Here is a 24,816-nt window from a genome sequence, read left to right on the forward strand (position 1 = left end):
ATACAGAGTGAAGTAAGCCAGAAGGAAAAACATAAATACAGTATACTAACACATATATATGGAATTTAGAAAGATGGTAACAATAACCCGGTGTACGAGACAGCAAAAGAGACACTGATGTATAGAACAGTCTTATGGACTCTGTGGGAGAGGGAGAGGGTGGGAAGATTTGGGAGAATGGCAATGAAACATGTAAAATATCATGTAGGAAACGAGTTGCCAGTCCAGGTTCGATGCATGATGCTGGATGCTTGGGGCTGGTGCACTGGGACGGCCCAGAGGGATGGTATGGGGAGGGAGGAGGGAGGAGGGTTCGGGATGGGGAACACATGTATACCTGTGGCGGATTCATTTTGATGTTTGGCAAAACTAATACAATTATGTAAAGTTTGAGAATAAAATAAAATTAGAGGAAAAAAAAATGTATTAGTTCACTAACAGTTGCTTCACTCTCAATTCTTATTTCTAGAAATAAGTAGAAGATTTATGAGGGGTCAAAGCTTATTTTAAATGACCTGAGTTTATTTGTAACTTTCAGTTTAAAATTTGGCGAAATGGGGTTTGAGCTGGAATGTTTAAAGTTGAAGCCAGGTTTATGAGACTTGGGAGAGGAGTTTTCATTCTAATTCTGCATTAGAGTTGCTTCCTTGTGTTTTTGAGGGTGGTAAGTCCCACCATTCAAAACCTGCTGATTAACTGGATGGTACGTTCTCAGTAAAGTGTGTGTGTGCTCAGTCGCTTCAGTTGCGTCCGACTCTTTGAGACCTCACGGACTGTAGCCCATCAGGCTCCTCCGTCCATGGGATTCTCCAGGCAAGAATACTGCAGTGGGTTGCCTTGCCCTCCTCCAGGGGATCTTCCTGACCCACGGATCAAACCCGCATCTCCTGCGTCTAACACATTGAAGGCAGGTTCTTTACCCAGTGAGCCTCTGGGGAAGCCCCTCTCCGCAGATGGATAGAGAACGTCTCAAAGGGCTGCTGTGCCAGAGAGGCAGCAGGGACCGAGATCCCTTTCCACACAAATATCACATGAAATGGGCCTGTTCATGAGACATTATAGACTTTACATGAAGGGCCCATCACTCTATATGACACTGCCTTCCGCATCCCCGGTTTGGTCCACATCTTTACCTCCAAAAGAGCAATTCTGCTCTGTCTCACACCACGCTAGACTGGTCTGTCAGCAGTGGGGGTCCCCCAGCCCTCTACAGCATGACTTAAGACACGCTTCTCCAAGCCTTAAGATGCTTGAGGCTCTCCCCAACGGCGAGTAACCCGGTTCCACTCTGACCACAGCAGCTGTGTGCAGGCAGCCTGTGCCCTATACGCTGGGTTTAGTGGGGCTGGGATGCTGGGCCTTGCTCTGAGGCTGGTGGAAGCTGATCGTAAATCAAGAAACATTCTAAAAGCCAGGAGCAAAGCATAAGGGAACATCAGGACATTATAACAAACTCCAAAGTCACCATTAGGCAAGAAGACAGATACAACTAGTCACACTTGATTTAGCTCAGTGCCAGGCTGACTGCGTGGTGCTTTCTGAGGCCAGCCCCTCTGAACCTTATTGAACACTTACCCTATTTCAGGCATTCTTCAAGTATTTTTCATATACTGACTCATTTAATCCTCAGAGCAGTTAATGAGATAGGTAATATTTTGTCCATTTCATAGATGTGGCAGCAGAAGCACAGAGAGATTAAGTCTCTTGCCTAATGTCATGCAGCAATAAGCAGCACAGCCTGGGTCTGTCTGTTTTCAGAGTCTGTGACTTTAAATGACAAACTGCCTCCCTGCAATGGTGGGCAGCGCATCTCCAGTAGTGCTAGATACAATCATCCCCAAAGACTTCCATTTTCAGAAATACCAAACTGCTGGACGTCATTGTAGAGTGACTTGACTGAGACGTTCATCCAGAAACACAAGTGCCATCTGATGAGACCACAACCATGAAATAACAAAAATACCCACTTAACATCATCTGCTCAGTCTCTCCTCAGTTATGCAATTATTACTTTCATGCTAAAAACCAAGGTCACTGAGGACAAGGTCGCTTGTCCATGGTCACACAGAGTGACTTAGCAGGACAGCAGACCTGGGATTACAGTTTCTGACTCCCAGTCCTTTCAGCCAAGGAAAAGAAATGTAGAAAGGAAAGAAAGAGAAAGAAAAAAAAAAAAAAATCCTCACCAGATAGCCTATCTGTGCCAGTAGCTAGCAAAAAGATATTCATGAAAGTTGAGATTTTATCACACACATTTTCAGCAGTGCCCAAATGAGAAGGAGAGAGAGGTTCCCAGGAGATTGGAAACATTAGCAGACAGAACTAGCCCTTGGCTCAGAGAGCCAGTGAGAAAACAAAAAATCTTGTTAATTTTTAACACTTCACAGCACGTCCCAGGTTATGCAAGGTCTAGAAAGTAGCCCTGATTGTATCCTTTTTTGGTGAAATAATCTAAGGAATAGTTAGAAGATAACGATGGTGATGCTGAATTCCAAGTCCTGGACAGTTCACAGCCTGGTACAAAAACCACAGTATCTCTGTCTCTCATACGGTTCAGACACTACTAACAGCTCTAAAGAACCACAGTGTGGTACACGCTGATACTGCTTTCTCTGTGCTGTTTCACAGACATCAAAACAACCATCTCAGAAGATTTACAGAGGTTCTGAGAGGCAAAGCCTCTGCATAGAGGAACATTACTACCTCTCAAACCTACTCAACTGAACCATTCTCAGGAACACAGTCCATCTAAAAGGTTTCTGTACTGTGATGTAAGACCACCAAAAATTTTTGTGTGTGAGCACCAATGTAAATAGAGATGTGTAGTCTATCAGAAAGGCACTGGGGTGGTAAGAGCTACCAGATGAAAGCCTGATTTAGAGGCAATTTGATTCACCAAAATACAACTGAAAGGTGCAGGTGTGCCCAGTCGTGTCCAACGTTGGGACTCGATGGACTGTAGCCCACCAAGTACCTCTGTCCATGGGACTCTCCAGGCAAGAATACTGGACTGGGTTGCCCTTTCCTCCTCCAGGGGATCTTCCTGACCCAGGGATTCAACCCAGGTCTCCTGAGTCTCCTGCATCAGCAGGCAGATTTTTTATTGCTGAGACGCCTGGGAAGCCCACGATAACTGAATTTCACCTACAAACCAAAGGACTGAGCAAACAGGATCAGAGTCCACTGGAGGGCTGCGCACCCATGGGGGTGAACAGTAGCGTGGCCGACAGGGCCAGATTCCATACAAGGAGAAGGTGGTGAAATAAATGGGAGTATGAACTACAGAGAACATGAAATTAGGAATAACACGGGTTTGGAGATAGGGAGAGAAAGGACACAAGGAAAAACTGCAGAGGCTTGTTGGCATGATAACAGCATGGCATGACAGGGTGCACAGGGCCCCAGACTGTCACCTTCTAACGTACAATCTCCTGAAAGGAACAAAGTGTGACATCACTAGAATCTACATTCCACTTCAGTCTATGTATGTAGCGCCAATCATAAAGAATACTTCCAAACAGCTTTAACAAATCAATTTCTGATCAAAAAAATAAAAGAAGAAACTCAAGGTGGTAAAACACAACCAATGGCTATTACATCATACCTAAAGAGTAGATCTTTTTTAAAAGTCCTCATTGGATACACATGCAAATTTGTAACTCTGCATGAAGACAGATGTCAACTAGACCTATTGTGGCCATCATTTCATGATACATACAAATATCAAATCGTTATGTTGTACACCTGAAACTAATATAATGTCATATGTCAATTTTAGGAAGTGTTTGTTAGCACAGCAGCAGGGATGGGGTGGATGGCAGTAGTGGTGGGAGAGTACATAGCAGGAAAGTTAAAAGATAACGTTGAAAGGTAAGCATAATGACCGCACTATATGAAGCGCTGGAAAGGCAGGCGCACTCTCTCAAGATGGACTAAGACTTGACTCTACATTTACCAAGTAGTTCAGAACATTAAGGGAATAAAAACAGAGCGAAAGGAGAAGGAAAAAAAAAACAACAACACTTTTATCAGAAAGCAAATTGTACTCTAGTATTATAGATGACTATTCCTTTATACAAAGCTAAAACTGTTTTGCATGTAATTTATTGTATTAAAACAAATTGTGCTGATGAACATGAAATAACAAGAAAATGAAAAAAAAGAAAGAAAATGAATCTTTGTACATCAATTATAATAAAGAGATGTTTACACATCTTTATGCTACTCACCATAAAAATTACAACCAAGAGAGACATTAAACATTAAATCCCTAGTAGTCAAATATTAGAAATTCTACAAAAACCATTATCCTATTATGCAAAGGACACATCACATATGATAGGCAATAATTGTATATTGTGTGTTAAAGTATTTTCAAGGAGTAAAATATGAAATACCCAGAAATATGAATTTCAGAATAATAGTGAAAAACCTAAGATAAAAGGTAATTTGATGCAGGAACTCTATTTTATTAAATTGGAAATTCATTTTAAAGGAGTTACATGATTTTAAGCCTGAGTTTTTTATTCGAACTTGGTCCAATTACTTTTTACAAATTTAAATCTGTTGATGGTGTGCATATTTCCAATAAATACAACAGCATGAGATTCCATACTAGCAGGACACCTGCTAACATCTTTTATTCATGTGCGTGTTCCCAGTGCAAAGCAATTATATTATTTCAAATATTTTAAAATGTTTTCTATTAATGCCTAACATAACTGCAGGTTACCTTACAAATCATGACTTTCTTTTTGCACTCCCTCTGTCTAAATCTCTGGGGTTGGGGGGAGAGGGGGAGACTTATTTGTGGTATTATTTGTAGAAGTCAGTAATAGCTCAAAAAATAATCTCAGTCTAGTTTACCTGCATCTGATTACAGATGTGAGAATATAGCTTCCCATCAAATGCAGGGAAAAGGCATGCATATATAGATTTTGTTTCTTATCCTTGATTCAGCTCTTTGGAACTGGTTCCCAACATTATAAATTCTGGGACAGGAAATAAGTTCTAAAAACTAATTATAGCCCTGAAAACCTTTCAGTCCTCACTGTTCTCAAAGGCTCATCATCTCATGGGCCACTGCAGTCTTGTCAGCTTCTCATCCACAGGAGTGGGCGTAGAGATATATGTGGGGGCACGATGCTTCAAAGAGTGAGGGGTGCAAGGAATTAAGGAATGCACAATGTGTGTTTATGTGGTATTTTTCAATGTTTGTTGAAATGACAATCGTTTAGGCGTATTTCACAACTGAAAATGGTAAATCTGAAAGGCAATGAGTTTCTTTATATTAATTTTAGATCATCCTTTTAAAGATTATGATGTTAAATTATATTAAATTAAGTTACATTAATTTTAGATCATCCTTTATAGATCATAATAATATTATAAAAATAATCTAGAATAGATTATTATTAATAAATAATAATATTATTATAAATGACATTATATTATGTCATTTATTTTAGTACAAGTAGTTGTACTAAAAGTTACAAAGGTTGGCTTTGAAGATTAATACAGAAATCTCACTTTTAGCACTGAAGTAAGGACCCCAAAATATTAATGTAACAATATTTTGAATAAATCTGAAATTCTTCATTGACATATGCCTAAAGTGATAAAGATTTTTCAAGAAGCTATTCAATCTATTTAAATCCATTATGTATATGGCTTATAAAGTGTTAATGGGAGCTAGTATCTAATTTTTAACAGCCTACTATTTACTTTATCCCTTTTTTATCTAACTTTCTCAGCAATGGTGAGCACTCAACAAAAATATTTTTAATCTTGACTTGACAAAGAGACATTCATCTAAAACAGAACAGGCTCACACAAAGCTTTATCACAGGGGCACAGGACTTCAGACCATTATTGTTTTATGACTAAAAAATGAATGACTTAAGACAAAAAGCTCAACATCCTTAAACTTCATTTCTATTCATTCTCTAATAAATGCCATCTGTTGTGTACTTTAGGGATATAATACCCGTCAAGAACTCCATCGTATTATGAGAACCGGCACCAAGTTGATCTGAAATGCATATTTGAACAGATGTGTTTAAATTACATCTCCGTCAATCCACATGCATAAATTCAGAGCAAGCGTGTGTTGATTTAAAATGCATAAAAAAAGGGATTTGGAGATGCATCAAAAGTGAAGAGCATCTCAATGGATCAAGGCTCACATTACGAAAGGTCATTACTAAAAATAAAGTTTGCATTTATTAAGGGTTGCACCAAGGGGCTGTTCATGGGAACTGATTTAATGTTTGTTGCACAAAATCAGCCACTGAAACTACACTAATTTTTTATATAACTCCTCCATGTAAAACATTAAAACCTTCATGCATGAACAGAAAAAAAAGGTAATGGAAGACATCAAAATAGAGAAAATTATACGACAAGTCTACTGACTGACATTGGTTCATATTGCTCAGTTCCCTACATTTCAACCATACTTTGCAGTTGTTCAAGGGGAAATAGCTGAGTGATTTCTATAGGCGTAATACTGCTCTGATTTCATTTTTTACAGACATGCTTCCAAAAGTTACAATTAATTAAATCCTCTTGGAATTATGAAGATTATGAAGTTCATCAATATTTAGCAAGATATTAAACATACTAAAATACAAGTATGAAGGTAGAGACCCTAATTAAATGGTCCCTATATTCTACAAGGTGCTAATTTCTAAACAGGTTTTTCACATGTTTAGAGCAGGCGTGTATCAATGTAAAGCTTAATGGTGAGCTGTTGAAAATCGTGCCCACTTCTCATTAGGTTAGTGGTGTAAGAAGACAAGTATGCTGACTGAAATTCCTAGTTATCAATATCATCAGACAGTGAATTAATGTATACCATTTTACATGATATATATGTACAAGCAGGTCCCATATATTCCACTCTGAAGGAAGACACTGAATATGAGAGTAAATATAGTCATGCATGAGGTTCATTCTTAGGCAGTGCTACTACCTACACCAATGCTAAATATACTGGGCAACTAATATTTTCTTTATTCATAGATGAGGAAAGTAAAGATTAAGCATAAAACTGATACGGGAGGGAGGAGAGATAAATTGGGAGATTGGGATTTATTGACATATACATACTACTATGTATAAAATAGATAATTATAATGAGAATCTACTATATAGCACAGGGAACTCTACTCAATACTCTGTGATGACCTACATGGAAATAGAATTTAAAAAAGAGTGGATACATGTATACGATTCACTTTGCTGTACAGGAGAAACTAATACTGTAAATCAACTATACTGCATCAAAAATTGACTTAAAAACTGATAATGGAAAAGCTTTATATACTGGCCATCTTTCAAGTGAAGCCTCTCAGGTGGCACAGTGGTAAACAATCTACCTGCCAAAGCAGGAGATGCAGGTTTGATCCCTGGGTCAGAAAGATCCCTTGGAGAAGGAAATGGCAATCCACTCCCACGTTCTTGCCCAGAAAATCCCATGGACAGAGAATTTTGGTGGGCTACAGTCTATGCGGTTGCAAAGAGCTGGACATGACTGAGCACACACACATGTATCTTTCGAACAAGCTTTTAAGGTACTATAATATGTTAGGTCAGTTTAAGAAAAATGACCATTTCAAGAGGAATTTCAGATTTGTACAAAAAGGATATTTCTGACGTGTAAGGAGAATCATCCTTCTAAAAGTGTAGATTTACAGTTCTTCTTACTGAGTGATCCCCCAAATTCTCTCAAGCTAGAATTAATTTACAAAGGAATGGTAATGAAAGTAAGCATGACTAGTAAGTGCAGTAATAACCACTATGAAAAAAACCTGCTTTTTATTAAACTTCAAAATACCATCTAGGTTTTATAATTTGTGCTAATTATTCTGTTTCCTGCCAGCCATTCCTAGCCTCTGTGCCCTGCTATGTGCCCCCAGAGAACTGAGCTGTGTAGGATACATCATCTAAACTTCGTATCCTGTGTTACAGTCCATCCCTTCTTTGCAGTCCCTGCTCTCTAGCTGAAGACGTCACAAACAACAGTCTCCTTACTGCTCCTCCACGTCTTCTTGGAAAAGCTAACCCTGCCTCATTATTCAGGCCTCAAACTAAAGGGCATTTCCTCTAGGAAAACTTTTCTGCACTTTGACTCATTCACTCCTTCTCCGAGCGGCCAAGTCCTCCATATTTTCTAAGGTTCCAATGCAACTGCTTGTTATGTCTATGTTTTCTCCACGGGGACTGGTAAGTTTCCTGACGACACTGACTGTCCTGCTACCACTGCATTCCCAGGGTCCAGCTCAGTGCCTGGCACAAAGTGGGTGCTGAGTAAACATTAATCAACCAGTTAAAGACCTAGTCCTCCTTTTAAGGAGGAAAAATCAAATCCCATAAACGCTTTTTATTGAGGCATGATTGTCAGCTTTTTAGTTTAAATAAGTGAAATTAAACATTTATGTGATACACAAAACAGTCTAAGATAAATATAAAGCACGTAATAATCTTTCCAAGGAAATGAAAGTAAGAGGATCATTGGAGAACAAATCAGTTTGAATGAGACTGTTACCTAGAGCTGAATTTTCACATATAGGAGATGCTATCTATCTATTTAAATGAAAGTGAATTAAAAGCAAATAAATTTAAGATTCAGTTCCTCGGTTATATCAGCCACCTTTCAGGTGTATGTGGTTCGGTAGCCACTGTTTCTGAGAGCTGAGAGTCTATAGATAGTTAAAAACAACAACAACAACAAAACCTCTAACCATGAATTTGAAGTTTCTTTTTCCTCGTTTCATAAATTGGTGATATCTACTCATTATATTGCCATGAGGATTGAGATGTTTTAAAAGAGTTACTAGCTCAGTGTCTAATACATAACAGGATTGGTTAAGTTTCTTCCCTCTTGCTCTGGTAATGCAAAGGCACTTTGTTCAAAGGACATTTTATCACATGTCCCCAGTCAAGCTAAAAACAGTGGTTTCAAATTGTTCTGCACAAAAGGCTAAGGGAATAGGGCTTGAGTGGCACTTTAGGACCACGGGCTCTAGGTCTCCCACTTTCTGACTTTTCAACCAAAACAACTTCAGATTTAACTTCCAGGTTGGGTTTACCCTGGAGATATTTTTTTTCTTCTCAATAAAGGCCTGTGAGACCAAGCAAACTAACAAACAAAAATCCTAAAACTTTCAATGTCCTGTAAGATACATCTCTAGCATTATAAATAGCAAGCAGGTAAGGCCTGTAACAACCTAACTCCTCTGGCCCCATCTCTCCCCACAACCTCCTTCTTTTCAATGTTCTATCCACACAGAGTTGAGGATATTAGGACCAATGTCAACAATCAACTAGAAAACAAAGCAAATGATTTTGACATGTAATCCTTGGCTCTGATAAATTAAGAGATGTTACAAGTACTGCAAAGTTATTTTCATTTATGAGTTAGGTAGAAGATGTGTGTGTTCTCAGGTGTGTTCAACTCTTTGCAACCCATGGAGCCCACCAGGCTCCTCCGTCCATGGGATTTCCCAGGCAAGAATACTGGAGTGGGTTGCCATTTCCTTCTCCAGGGGATCTTTCCAAACCAGGGATTGAATTATGTCTCCTGTGGCTCCTCCATCGGCAGGCAGATTCTTTACCACTGAGCCACCTGGGAAGCATATTTATGAGTGAAGTCCATGCCAAAATTGAAGTAACTGAAAATGAGCCTCTGTGAATAATCTGCATGGCACACCTACAGGCAAGAATATTTTCAAAGGAGTTGAGAAAACAGTAATTCATTACCATCTGAAGTGGAATCTGCTATGACATAACTGATGGCAGGTAAAAATAAAGAATGAAACACAAAGAAAGCCTTAGGTGAACAAATTTACAAGTTTGTGAGAATGAAAGCCGATGATACCGATGAGCAGGTACTCTGTGGAAATATTTGAATCTTATGTTATTGAGCCAGGAATACCAACAATTTCATTCACTCTTGTGGACTTAACTTTCATCAATTCCTTGAATTTTTGTTAGAGACAAAGAAGTTGAATATTTGGCCTCACCCTACCACAAACCACTTCAAAGATTTAGCAGTGGTAAAGTCATATAGTAATTTTTTTGAGATCGAGGTCGATAATTGAAACTTTTCTTGACAAGAAAAATCAGCTTCAACCAATATTATCAAAATTCATTTTGATATTTGGCAAAACTAATACAATTATGTAAAGTTTAAAAATAAAATAAAATTTAAAAAAAAAAGGGCTTGAAGATCATATTTTGTTATAGATTTGATAATGTTTCTTAATGAATTCAACCTAATTATTCAATTTCTTAATGAATCAACCTATTAAACAGTAAGTTTTGCTTTTATGCAAAATTTATTATACTGCAGTAAAGTCATTTACAGGCTTCCCTGGTGGCTCAGGTGGTAAAGAATCTGTCTGCAATGTGGGAGACCCAGTTTGATCCCTGGGTTGGAAAGATCCCCTGGAGAAGGGAATGGCAACCGACTCCAGTATTCTTGCCTGAAGAATTCCATGGACAGAGGAGCCTGAGGCCTGGTAGGCTACAGTCCATGGGGTCGGAAAGAGGCTGACACGACTGAGCAACTAACACACACACATACAAAGTCATTTATGACGACAACTAAGTTGTTTAAATCACAAGTGTTTAAATCACAGTGCTCATCTGCTTTGTATATTTACTGTGCTGTCAGAAGTGCAGCATGCTCTCCATTCCTACACAAATTTCCAGCAGATTTATTTTCTGAGTTCAAACTACAGTATAAGCAGCATTTTTTCTGATCTTAATACCGGTGCTTGGGAAACATCCACATTTAAAAGTCATTTAATTGTATGACTAAGAGGAATTTCCACTCAACCTTCAATTGGAAGTGACAGATTTGATAAAAGGAAAATATATATATAAAAAAAGGATCTAACAGAATTCTACAAATGCCAAGTGATAGAAATATTGAATTAAAACCATGAAACACTGATATCATGAAGTGATACCAATATTCAGCATTATGGTTCTGTGTGAAAAAATATTTTCAAAAAAAGAAATACAAAAAAATCTCATTAGATATCAACACTGACAAATGAATATTAGCGACTGAGTGATGACAGTCAGTGATGACAGGGAACATTAATTTTTGTACTCCAAAAAGTGAAATGTTATTCAAATAAATTAATTCTATCCTTCTTACTAGCAGGCCAATATTTTAAATATTGTAGTAATTATTATATTTTTAAGTTAAACAATAACAATTTATGAAGGTTGGTTTTCTTTAGAGATGGATGGTACATAAATCATCCTTGATTTTGTTTCTTGATCTACGAAGTCTTAAAACACTATTCAGCCCTTTATCAAAAAATCTTGCCGAGCCCTGTAATAGATGCTTCTCTAAATACTCTGAATAGTTTAAAATATATATATAAGTAAAGCATTCCTCTCAGATATGTTATGCTGAAAACAAAATCTATGGCAGCTATATCATTTAATAGTAAAGATAAGCACCAGAATACAGGAGATTCCCAAGAAGGTACTAGGCAGTTGTACCTTGTCTCAGATATTGCCTGCTCTTTAGTCTGAATAATTCTATAAAGAGAATTTCAATAGATTTGAAACAAGCCCAGTCTCCAATTGAGGGTCTCAAAACCTTGCTTACTGAGAACTTAACTCTTTAGGCAATATTTGATGTTAATTAAATCTTATATGTTCCTGTGATATGTTCCTAAGACTGCCTAAGACTGCTGTTGATAAGAAGAGAAAGATGCTGAAATAAAATTTGTACTGAATCTCAAGCATAAACACCAACAAGCATAAACATTAACAGAATAAATATTTCAATATGAAAAGTTCTTAGCATCCTGTAAAAAATGAGCACCAGTAAAACACATTGTATCTTTACACATGCCATGCAGACAAATCCACTACACTGCAAAATTTATAGATTAAAAGATTTCAAAAGTAATTGAGTTTACAACTCACAAATAAAATTTTTAAAATGGAATTTTGTACTCTTGTCTCTTTTGTTTGCATAGGGAAAATGTCATACATGAATTGCTCATGTTTTATTTCTTCATATTTATCTTGAACCAAAATTGGTTCTTTAAAAAAATAGCAAAAATAATATGCTGAGATTAGATTATCCATTTTTTGGTTGGATGAACAAACAGCTGCATTAAACTAACCCTATGTTCACATGAGCACGTCTTTTATGCATTGAACTTGTAGGCAGTTTGTGTTGGCCTGATAACAAAACAGATGTTTTCCTCAGTGATTTGGCTAACTTTACTAGGTACAGGCCAGCCTTGAGATCAAACTACATGTGTGCTTTAAAAGATTGCATTCATCTCTGTAACATAAAGCCTATCGAACTAGCTCATCTATGAGCTGCTTTAACTGGCTGCTTTAACTTACTTAAAATTAAATAGGTGTAATTCCAAACAGTTGTTTACTTTACTTTTTTTTTTTAATTAATTAAAGATGGTAACAATAACCCTGTGTACGAGACAGCAAAAGAGACACTGATGTATAGATCAGTCTTATGGACTCTGGGAGAGGGAGAGGGTGGGGAGATTCGGGAGAATGGCATTAAAACATGTATAATATCATGTATGAAATGAGTCGCCAGTCCAGGTTCGATGCACGATACTGGATGCTTGGGGCTGGTGCACTGGGATGACCCAGAGGGAGGGTATGGGGAGGGAGGAGGGAGGAGGGTTCAGGATGGGGAACACAGGTATACCTGTGGCGGATTCATTTTGATATTTGGCAAAACTAATACAATATTGTAAAGTTTAAAAATAAAATAAAATTTAAAAAAATAATAAAAATAAAGATACTTAGAGGATGTTAGAATCTCCAGAGATAAGACAACGATGGCTCAAAGGTGAAGAGTGGGAAACTAATAAAAGGACAAGCTGCAAAGCCAACATGGTGACAGAAAATAACGCTGGCTGCTTGAGGGAGAGGATAGGGACCACCTGGCAGGACCACCATTTTGTCTTCATCCACATGTATCAATATGGCTTGGTATCATTTTCTGTATCTTCTTTCCAGGTTCCTAAAAACACACTTGCTTTTTCTTTGTGCTCTGGATTCTATTTTGCTAGAGACCCTGATGGGCTTTCTTGTTCTTTATGCTTGCTCTTTCCTCTAGCAGCACCAAGCTCTTCTCTATACTATGGCTTGCCTACACTAAGTACAAAATCCATCCAGCTGGTCTTGCCTGGGTCTTCCATCCCTTTCCCCTAACTGGTTCCAAATATTTCCTCTTCCTTTCCCTTCGTTGCTGCTTCCACTTCCTCATGATTAACTTCCTGGTAAACCTGCTATAACCTGGCTCCTGCCCTAGCACAGTGATGAAATGATCTCATCTCTGGCAAATTCACAGATGTTATTTTCTGCCCTGATTCCACTTGACCTACTTACCGTGTTTGACGCTGTTCAAAATCCTTTCCTTAATTGTGCATATGACAAATGATGCAATGGGGTGAGCTTTAAGGTTGGTGGGTTGTCAGTATATAAAACAGTATCAGGCTGGTAGAAACAAGAGGCTGAAAAAGATGCATTTTGTGGGAGCTAAATGATACAGATTATGTATCTAAGCTATTTATCCTCCATACAAGCACAGGCACTATGGAGTGAAATCATGGTGTTATTAATAAATATGCCAGGACAACAGTCATAAACCAGGAAGGTCCTAGGCAAACAAAGGAAAATAAAAAAGTCACCAGAGGTAATGCAGGAATAAAGGCCTAGATGACTCCACACTTTGGGGAAACTTGGGACATTGAAACATTTTCCTAATAATATTCAAAGGTCATGCAAATAACACACTGAAAGAGACTAGGCTTTGAGATGTCGTAATCTATCACTCAGTAATAAGAAATGAAGACAGAAAGAGTGAACTAAGGCCAAGTCCCAGACTTTTACTATAACCCCTGTCAGCTTCAATGAAAAGAGAGGATGGAACAAGAGAGTAATTAAATCAACTCCCTTCAATTAAAAATACCCCAGAAAAAGAGAAACTGACTGGCTGGAGTGAGAGACTTATTTTTGACTGCATCCCCTTTGTACTTTTTTTGAACTTTTCTCTATTACAAAAAAAAACAAGAATGAAATTCATCATGACATATCTGCAGGTGATTTCAAGAAAGCATCAGAAGATGGGATTTATGGAAACTGATGTTCATGTATGGATCACAATAAACTGTGGAAAATTCTGAAAGAGATGGGAATGCCAGACCACCTGACCTGCCTCTTGAGAAAAGTGTATGCAGGTCAGGAAGCAACAGTTCGAACTGGACATGGAACAACAGACTGGTTCCAAAGAGGAAAAGGAGTACGTCAAGGCTGTATATTGTCACCCTGCTTATTTAACTTATATGCAGAGTACATCATGAGAAACGCTAGACTGGAAGAAGTACAAGCTGGAATCAAGATTGCCGGGAGAAATATCAATAACCTCAGATATGCAGATGACACCACCCTTATGGCAGAAAGTGAAGAAAACTAAAGATCTTCTGGATGTAAGCGAGAGAGGAGAGTGAAAAAGTTGGCTTAAAGCTCAACATTCAGAAAACAAAGATCATGGCATCAGGTCCCATCACTTCATGGCAAATAGATGGGGAAACAGTGGAAACAGTGGCTGACTTTATTTTGGGGGGCTCCAAAATCACTGCAGATGGTGATTGCAGCCATGAAATTAAAAGATGCTTACTCCTTGGAAGAAAAGTTATGACCAATGTAGATAGCATATTCAAAAGCAAAGACATTACTTTGCCAACAAAGTTCCATCTAGTCAAAGCTATGGTTTTTCCAGTGGTAATGTATGGATGTGAGAGTTGGACTATGAAGAAAGCTGAGCGCCGAAGAATTGATGCTTTTGAACTGTGGTGTTGGAGAAGACTCTTGAGAGTCCCTTGGACTGCAAGGAGATCCAACCAGTCCTTCCTAAAGGAGATCAGTCCTGGGTGTTCATTGGAAGGACTGATGTTGAAGCTGGAACTCCAATACTTTGGCCACCTGATGTGAAGAGCTGACTCATTGGAAAAGACCCTGATGCTGGGGAAAATGGAGGGCAGGAGGAGAAGGGGACGACAGAGGATGAGATGGTTGGATGGCATCACTGACTCAGTGGACATGGGTTTGGGTGGACTCCAGGAGTTGGTGATGGACAGCGAGGCCTTGCGTGCTGCAGTTCATGAGGTCGCCAAGAGTCGGACACGACTTAGTGATGGAACTCAACTGGACTGATGCTCATATATACCTACAAACCTTAAAGTTAGAGCACTTAATCCACATATCAAAACGTATTTATCCTACAGAGAAGCTCTAAGTTTTATAGGAAATTTTATAGGAAAACAGGGCTTCTCCACGACCACCTCCATCACTCTGACTTCCAATGATCTCCACTCTGACTTTCATCTAATTTTTTTCTCTTGTTCATTCAGAGATTTAAAACATTTGACTCCTTTAGTAAGGTTTAAGGCAGACTTCTATAGGCATATTTAGCAATCCGGAGGGTGGAGAAGTGAATGCTAGTGGTAGAGGCAAGGCTAGTGGTAGGGTGGGATTAGAAGTAAATGAATGTCAAAGCTGTTACCGAAGAATGTCACTAAGAGAGGACAGTGGGGTCCAGGCCAGGTGGGAACCAGGAGATCAGAGAATTAGGAGAGATCAAATGATGAGAGTTCATGACAAGGATGAAGAACAGGAAAGAGAGAGCACAGGGAGGCTGAAGTTCACCCTCTGGCAGCCACTCATTATTGTAAATGAACAACAAAATACATAAAATCATGCCCAATAAGAGATAAAGAAGCGTCTAGAAATGAGGCCATTTTTTCTGACAACATCTTAGTTAAGACCACACATTTGTTTGTTTTCACACATGAGTAGTTTCCACTTTTCCCCAAAATAAATTCCTGGAAAAAAACATCATTGAAAGTCTGCCTTTTCTCAAAGGAATAATAAAGATATTGGTTGCTGCCCTCCTGGTTGTGACTCAACATTAAGTAAATCAGAGATGAGACCAAGAATACATCATAAAAAGCAAAGATATAATAATAATCATGTATAACAATTTAAAACAGCAAAACTGTGTTTCAAGTTTTAGAATGGTAGAGTTTTTAGAGCAAAGGTGAACTTCAGAGCATGTTGAATCTACTCTCTGTATGCAAAAGCTGAGACTCAAATTGAAATTACAACGATTAAATCAATTTTTCCAATTCAACAAAGCTATTTTTTTGATTTCAAATAAATGTCTTCACAGCCTATTTCAAAAGAATCCCATAATATGAGCAAAACTATACTGTTTATTTTGAATATATATGGATATATAATCTACCTACAGTGAATCTACAGAAATGAAAAATGCACCTGTATAGTATAATTTTGGACTATCTAACATTAATACATTAGCTGTACCTACAGTCGCCCATCTGTATCCAGGGGTATGGAATCCATGGGAGCCGAAAGTACTAAGCCACTTTATGTAAGGGACTTGAGCCAATGTGAATATGGAAAGCAGACTGAAAAAGAAAACCCATGGATTCTGACATCTACTGGGGCTCGGGAACCAATTCCCCAGGGATACCAAGAAACAACTGTACAATGAATTTTAACTTGTTTCTATAGTCTCCACTTCATAAAAAATGAAAAGGAATTCTTAGCCAACTCTTTACATGATAGTTGGAAGTTGGACACAATTCATATGTTCAACAATGAGGAATAACTAAGGAAAGAAGTGAATGTTAACTTTCTAAAATGTTATATAACCTCTAAAAATGGACAACACTGAATCATGGAAATGTGTATTCAAAAGAATGATGTGAGAGAAATGGATACAAACTGATAGATATTCAGCAGTAAATTCAGCGAACAATAATAGTTGAAAATTAACTGACATTATATTTTTTTTCTATAAAGTTCTTCCATGTCCATAACATAAACCAATGAAAAGCAAGCAGATGAATGAGCAAGCTGTCAGGCAAGTTTGGGATGAAGCTTTCTCTCTCTTGATATTAAGTTCCTTGGCAGCTAGAAAGAGTAGCAAGGGTTCACAAAATCAGTTTACTATTTATTTCAAAGAGAATGATTACAGCACATATATATTCAAAGAATTCCCTTAAAGCTTTCATTTCCAAGGCCCAGAGAAAACAACAGTTTGAATTCTTTTCATTCATCTCCATTTCACTGCTCATTTAACAGACCCAAATCTCTGTCTCCAAATGCAATAAGGAAGAAGTCAGAGGGGTGGCCTGTAAGTTCTGGAGGGAGAGGGGAGACAAGAACACTCATCCTCCTTTGCATTTCTTTAAAACTTGATTGAATTTATAACAAATATAAACAAGCAAAACCAAGTCAAGACAAAAAACTAGAGCAGACAAGTAAGTCTTTGGGAAAAAAAAAAAACTGAAAGCATACAGAAAAGCAACTAGATAAGAGCATGCTTAATCAGAAAAAGTGTGTCTGAGTGATAAATACTATCTTATAAATACTGATACATACCATCTTAGCCCATCTTAACAATCCACAAAGCAGAAGGAATTTGGGGGAAGAAAAAGGCTGGGTGACAAATGTACAAGTGCCAACTACCCAGAACCAACTTGAAAGTGCTCGACACTGGAGGATGCATATTCTTCATAATAACCTGACCACTGGCATCACCTTATCTTGCCTACAGTAATTTTCTCCTTTTTCTTGATTTCTTCAACTGCATTAAAAAAAATACATTTCACATTTCTCTATGAAATACTCAATTCCTGAGAGTAGGTATAAATGAATACATTTTGTTAATATGTTAAAATTATATAAGCTCATGTCATATATCAAACTGTTTCATACCTTGTCCCCTCAAAAATTTATGCCTAATATTGATGCTTTTTATCAAGTCATCTCTGTAAAGTAAAACCTAGCAGATTTAAGCATAATATGCATATTATTTTGTTGGCTAAAATGGAACTGCCATGTCTTGTTATTTTACTATCTCTATATTTATTTACAAATTAATATAAAAGGAAATGCCACATACTAAAATTCATGATACATTCTTCGAGGACAGTTTCCTCTCATGTGAAGACATTATGTAAACTAAAGGAAAACAATTGTAACTTTCCTTTCCCATGTCACACCATGTGAGTAACTAACGTACCCCATTAAAGTGAATGACGCAGAAAATGATGAAAGAGCCATGATGGATTTGTCCCCATTTTGCCAGGGAAAAGTGAAATGGCCATGATCAATGGTAAATAAAAATATATCATGCCATTCCATTGCTTCTATTCTCATGAAAATTCACACTCTAAGATAAATGAAAAGCAAACAGAAAAGTAAAACAAAAACCAAGGGAAATTTGTAGCAGATATTCTCTAAAAGGGGGGCTTCCCAGAAGGCACTAGTCGGAAAGAAGCTGCCTGCTAATGCACGAGAGAGATGCTGGTTCAACCCTGAGTCAGGAAGATGCCCCAGAGGAAGAAATGGCAACTCACTCCAGCATGCTTGCCTGGAGAATCCCATGGACAGAGGAACCTGGAGGGCTACAATCCATGAGGTCACAAAGAGTCAGACACAACTGAAGCAACTTAACACACACACATTCTCCAAAACATAAAATACTAGTCATTAGAAAATGGAATCATTTATGATTGAGAAGCAAATCTTTTAAATGATTTGGAGACTTCCAAAATTGTAACAGGAAAGTGATAGAGAATAAAGCGTGATAAGGCAATGGAAGAAGAAAATCACTTGACTTATGTACTTAAAGAGCTGCAGCTTTTTGGTTTTCCAGACCAAAAACTAATTTATAGAAAGAATATGAAGATAATCCATATCAAAGCATGGTCCTCAAGGGTTCCTGAGACTAAAGAGTCAGGCACTAACAGGAGGGTGTGAGGTCACAGATACCTTGGCTCACCCTCTGGGGTCTAGTTCCTCTTAGAACCTCCCCATGAAATAAAAGTACCCTTTAAGAGGATCTACTGAAACAAACATACCTAGGGATGGACATTCAGTCACCTCAGAGTAAATAAATTTAAACATATATCAAAGGGCTAACAAGTTTCCATTTGTCTATGTGTCTCAATTTCAAATCACTACTTATCTTCAAAGACTAATGGTAGAAAAAAATTGAATACCAATTGAGAAATATTTACCTTCAAACTTAAAAAAAAAAATCATACTGAACTGCTAATGTTTTGCCCACATTCATCCTCATGCTTTCAACCTTAGATCACTCTTTCAACCAGTATTTAACCCGAGTGATCTAATCCTAAGGTAACAAGGATGAGTAATGCTGATGCAATGGACTTCTTGCCCTGCCCTAGCCTAAAATATATTGGACAGATATGATTCCCTATGAAAATCATGAAGTGCAATATAGATGTGGCACATGATAAAGTGAATACGAATGGACTTCTTATTAAACATCACTAACAAGACAGAAATAAATAGAAATCAGACAAAGCACACAGGACACTGGCTCAGCTACTTAGTGACTGAAACACAACAGAGTCAGACACGACTTACAGCGACTACACACCACCACCACACTGGCATCTCCCTTGGGCTGTGAGAGGATAACCAGTGGTGGGAACAAGTGGTCTGAAGAAGCCAAAGCCTGGGCAGATGAAAAGCCACTGAAAGAGCCTCGTGGCCAGGCTGTGAGGCCACTGAGAGTGGGAGGAGGGGTAACATGACCAGGGGTCATCCCCTCCCTCCTCACACACAAAAGCAGCCTCCTTTACTGGTAATGGTTTACAGATAAGTCAGCTGATCCAAGCTGGTGTCAGGTCTAAGTATGAGTCAAGCTCTCTTGACAACTTAAATCAACAGTTTGGGCGCAGTCAACCCGCCACTTACTGGAGTTCCCGCCACAATCTATTGTTTAGAATTAACTGAAACTGATTACATCTCCCAGGACTCTGGGCAGTAGCCAGGCCATGAGAGTTTTGAAGATAATCTACCCTCTTTCAATAATGCTCTGGCCCAAATTAACTCTTGGGCTAGGCAGAAACCTGTGCAACAACTCAGGAGAATACTTTTCTGTATTTATTTTAAAACAGTGGAACAAGGTAATGTGTTACACCACCCAGAGATGACAGAACTAATTCTGCTTTTAAATGAAACTACATTTTGTACCTGGGGGCAGAAAAGGAAGAGGCAGTGGTAGCAGCCTGTACTATTCCACATACTGGTAGCACTTCTAAAATGGGTAGGTGGGTTCATTTAAAAACATGCAACTTCTGACATTTCTTTCTGGACAAAATTATCTTGCACATTGGCTCTTCAGAGTTCTTAACCTATTCTCTATTATTTCTTCTTTTCCTTAAGTCAATAAAGACCCCAACCAAATGTAAATTTTATTGAGGAAAGAAATTTTCAGGCATTATCAATCAATGACATTTCAACAAGAATAACTTCATGCAAAATTAACTGCCAGTGACGAAGATTTCAAGGTGTTCCAGGAAAGCAAAGGTTTACAGTGAAGAGGCAATTTGATTTCTGGTTCCTCTGCCTTTTCTAAAACCAGCCTGTACATCTGGAAGTTCTCAGTTCATGTACTGCTGAAGCCTAGCTTGGAGAATTTGGAGCATTCCTTGACAGCATGTGAAATGAGCACAATTGTACGGTAGTTTGAATATTCTTTGGCACAGCCTTTCTTTGGGATTGGAATGAAAATTAACCTTTTCCAGTCCTCTGGACACTCCTGAGTTTTCCAAATTTGCTGACATATTGAGTGCAGCACTTTCACAGCATCATCTTTCAGGATTTGAAATAGCTCAGCTGGAATTCCATCACCTTCACTAGCTTTGTTCCCAATAAGGACAGGGGAGCCTGGTGTGTGGGAGTCCATGGGGTCACAAAGGGTCAGACATAACCTAAAGTATATCTTGCTGCATATAAGCTCATCAAAGTCTCAGAACCTTAAAGAAAGGGTATTGCTATCCTCATTTTAGAGGTAAGAAAACCAAAGTCAAAAAAGGTTAGGCAATTGGGTCAATATTACAAAGATAGGACTTAAACCTAGCTTATCTGGTCTCTGCTCCAATATTCTCACTTTAACTATTTCCACACAAAAAAGTTCTTGTTCAGAATGAGGATATGGGGCCATCTCCAATAAGCCAACTTACAGATTTCTGACATTTTCAGAAACGAGCCTTTTTTATGGCAGTCAAGAGGTGCCACAGAAAACCAGAGATTGACTTGGCCATTTGTTGGTGTTTAGTTGCTAAGTCATATCCGACTCTTTTGCAACCCTGTTAAATATATATAAAACAGAAAAAACAAAAACAAAGAAACCCCAAAACTTCTCTAGGCTTTGGTTGAAAATAAGGAAAAACAGACTATGTTTCTAAGCTTCCTTCTCATTCTTTACGTTCATGATCATACTAATTAAACTGGCAAAACCACATATCTTTTCTTTTTTTTTTTTTTTTTTTGGAGTAAAGAATAAAAGAAAAAGAGGAAGAAACATGTGTTTCTAATAAGGTTACCACCATAGCTCCTAAAACTTCTTAACAGTATCATTTAGGATGCTGGTGTTAAAGAAGCATTTTTACTTTGGAGATAAAATATTTGCAGGGTGAAGAAGGAAAGAGAAAATGACCACTGCATAAATAAAATGATTTGAAAAAAGGTAAAGCGGGGCAGGGGGATATATATATATATATACAGCCAGAAGCAACATTTCAGGTTCCTTCCTTCATGCTAGCTGACATAAGTAAATTAAATGGCCATATTGTTATTTAGCATCTCCTAGTGGCCTACCGGCATATGAAACATTTTGAAGGATAGACTTAAATAGGTTATATTTTGCTTAATGCTGTATGGATGATGATCCCTATGTACATCGAGTTAAGTAAGGAACATTTGTAAAAGATGCATGCCACACAGGACAGTGGTCCGCTGTGTGACAGCTGAGCGCAGGCCGCTCACTGCTATATGAGTGAGCTTCAAGGCTCTGGCAAAGGCATTATTTACATTTCATATATCCCATTCATACCCAAAACCACTAAGATGCATGCCATCTAGACTCCAGTCTGGTTTTTTTTAATGCAAAAAACAACTCCCTTAGAAACTCTAATTCTGTACACAGCACCTGACACAGCAGTAGAAAGAGTAACACATGGGATCTCAATTAGGAAAAAAATAATAATACATCTGCAGTATTGTAAATAACGGGCACCCAGAAATAGTTTCTCTTTAAGCTGAGAGAGAAAAGAAAAAAGGAATAACTCGATGTTGAGCACAATAGAAATCAATTCTTATACTTAAAAATGAAAACCAAACCAAAATAAGAAAACACCTAACGAATGAGACATATGACAAAGCAACAGAAATAAAATAAGGTAGGTGAGGTATAACCTCCCTTTTGCCACTAAGAAAACACCTAGTGTATATATGGATAAACAACATGTGCGGGAATGCAGACCAAAAAGAGTTCACTTCCTACCTTCACAAAAGACACCCTGACCACTATAAGGAACGAAAAGCAGTGACTGGAAACGATAAAATAATGTAGAAACTTGTATTATTTCATTTTAGGCCATTAAAGGTTTGCTTGACTTTAGAGTTCACCTTCACCAAAAGCACTCAAAGTCACAATATTTGCAAAAGGGTAGACAATTCTATTTTATATCTAAGTATAACTTCTATTACTTAGACACAAGCTTATTCCAATATTTCAATGACATTTTTATAAGAATACATTCCATTAAACCAATATGAAATAAACAGACCCAATGAAAAATTGTAACATATACATATTCATACTTGAAGGATCAACTTTGGTTTCTGCATTTTCTTTTAGGGAATTAGCACCAAATTAGTTCCTCTGAAATCAGTGTTTCTTTAGTTTTTCTCAACTGCTTTTACAGCAGAAACAGAAATACAAAATCCTATCTTGAAACATACAGTATGGACCAAACAGAGCCTGTCTGTATATACGTGCCTGCATTGTTAGATTTATTTCTCTTGGCTTGGTATTATTTCTAGAAAAATAATCTTGAGCCCTGCGTTTAGCTAAGTAAGAAGTTCTATTAATCCACACCTATCTTAAGCAGTGAATATTCTAGCAATTTGTTTGAAGGAAGGCATAAATTCACTCTGCCCTTTCTGCTGGTGCAGCGAACGCTGCACTGGCTTACCCAAGGGAGAATGCGCGGGGCCAGGAGAGACTCCTGTTTGACCCCTGCTGGCAATCAATTTATGGCCGCAAGCACAGAGCCTGAGAGTCCTTGCAATTCTTTATTAACTTTTGTAACTCTTGGTATTATTCTTATTCATATAAATGTCAAATTCCTATTGGTAACCTGACCTGAAAGTGTTCACAAGCTCAGCTTACACCCTTTGAACACCTCAGAAATGGAAAAATTAAATTAAACTTTATATATTTTAAATTAAACACCCAAGAAAGGAAATTAAAAAGAACCGTTTCTGCTGCTAACCAGAGAATACCGTGCTGTGTGAAGGTTGATCATTTAGGAAATAAAAAACAGTTTGGAAGAGTCAGCTCTCTCACAGTAGCAATAATGAAATCACTGTCTTTCAGTGAAGGGGGTCGGCAGTGAAGAATGAGACAAAATGGACAGAGGAAGGGAGCTGAATTTCCAAGGCTATTTTCTAGAGAATACAATTATTTTACCTTAAAATATGGTGCATGTCGGCATGAGGCTGCTAGTAGCAGGCTGTATGCACTGAATCAAAGCATAAAGACAATCGTTTTCACCCTTTCTGGGACCTGCGACAACCAGGTGATGATGAAAGAGGCAGGGGCGCTGGGTTACAGAGCCTCTGGCTCCCTGAGCTGAGACAAGTATTCCGTCCTCACTAGCAAAGCCTTTGTTGTCCTTACTGTAGGCTTTTCTACTAAAGGTTTCTGAAATCTCCACATCCCACAACTCAAGTTAGTCCTATGTCAACAACAACAGAAATCCTTCATTCAGCAGAAATACAATGGGTTTATGTTTCAGGCACTATAGTAGGTGCTGGAGAGAAATACATGAAGAGACTCATGAAGTTAAAGAGGGTTGGGGGGAGTGTCTGCAGAGGGAAACACAAGCACAGAACCATGTGGGAAACACCATAATGGAGATAAACTATAAGGAGATTATGCAGGTGAAATCCTTTGCAGAATTTCTGGCATACACATCAGTAACTAGTAGTTGGAATAATGGCTACTGTTGTCATTTCTGGTACTGAAGGCCAGAAATGGGGATCTAAGGATGATTTTGTTTTTACTGGAATATAATTTTGATTAAAAAATACAAGGTCAGTACATATTTTAGAAACAACAATCTGGCAACGAAGAGAAGAATGGGTTGGAGGGAATGAGCCTGGAGTTTGGGAAGGGGTTTACGAGGCAACGCAATTCAAAGAACCTCCACAATGAAGGCAGTGACAGTGGGGATGAGGCGTGGGACACGAGCTGAGTGGAAGATCAAACTCATGAGACCTGGTGGCAGATGAGACTGAGTGGGAAAAGGTGAGAGGGAAGTTCAAAAAAACTGTGCTTCTGACTTGGATGGATGAATGCGGGGCTTCATACTAAGATGACGCAAAGGGCAGGAAGAGTAAGCGTGAAAGGTGAGCACTGAGCACCTGAGGGACAGGCAAAAGGCTCTCATTGAAAAGCAGTCTGTAGATGCATGCACCTGTGTGAGGGCCGGGGAGGGAGGGGACAAGCATAGACTGAACCTGACTCACAGAGGAGGGAGCTGGCCAATGTAAGAGGAGAAAATTAAGGCTGAAGAAGACTGCCTGCTGGAGTCTGCAATGAGGAACTTGACAGGAGTGAAGGAGAGTAGGCAGAAACCAGACCCTAGAGGATTGAGAAGCGGACAGAAA

At 38.3% G+C, this 24,816-nt stretch overlaps 1 protein-coding gene across 21 annotated transcripts in view; it reads right to left on the reverse strand.

Annotated features, from left to right (window-relative positions):
- Nucleotides 1–24,816, reverse strand: part of CDKAL1 (CDKAL1 threonylcarbamoyladenosine tRNA methylthiotransferase) — a 640,160-nt gene that overhangs the window by 169,132 nt on the left and 446,212 nt on the right. Inside the window, exon 11 of one of the 21 annotated variants that reach the window (XM_086370069.1) lies at nucleotides 16,862–17,010. The exons of the other annotated variants lie outside the window; for them this stretch is intronic. Within the exon in view, the coding sequence (XP_086226195.1) occupies nucleotides 16,995–17,010 (16 nt within the window). The 3' untranslated portion in view covers nucleotides 16,862–16,994. Of the gene's footprint in view, nucleotides 1–16,861; nucleotides 17,011–24,816 lie in introns of those variants that run through there. 21 annotated transcript variants of the gene reach the window in all.

The sequence above is a fragment of the Bos grunniens genome, chromosome 23, assembly GCF_055505025.1.
Source record: "Bos grunniens cultivar Pamir isolate PY7600 chromosome 23, Bosgru_T2T1.0, whole genome shotgun sequence".
NCBI lineage: Eukaryota > Metazoa > Chordata > Mammalia > Artiodactyla > Bovidae > Bos > Bos grunniens.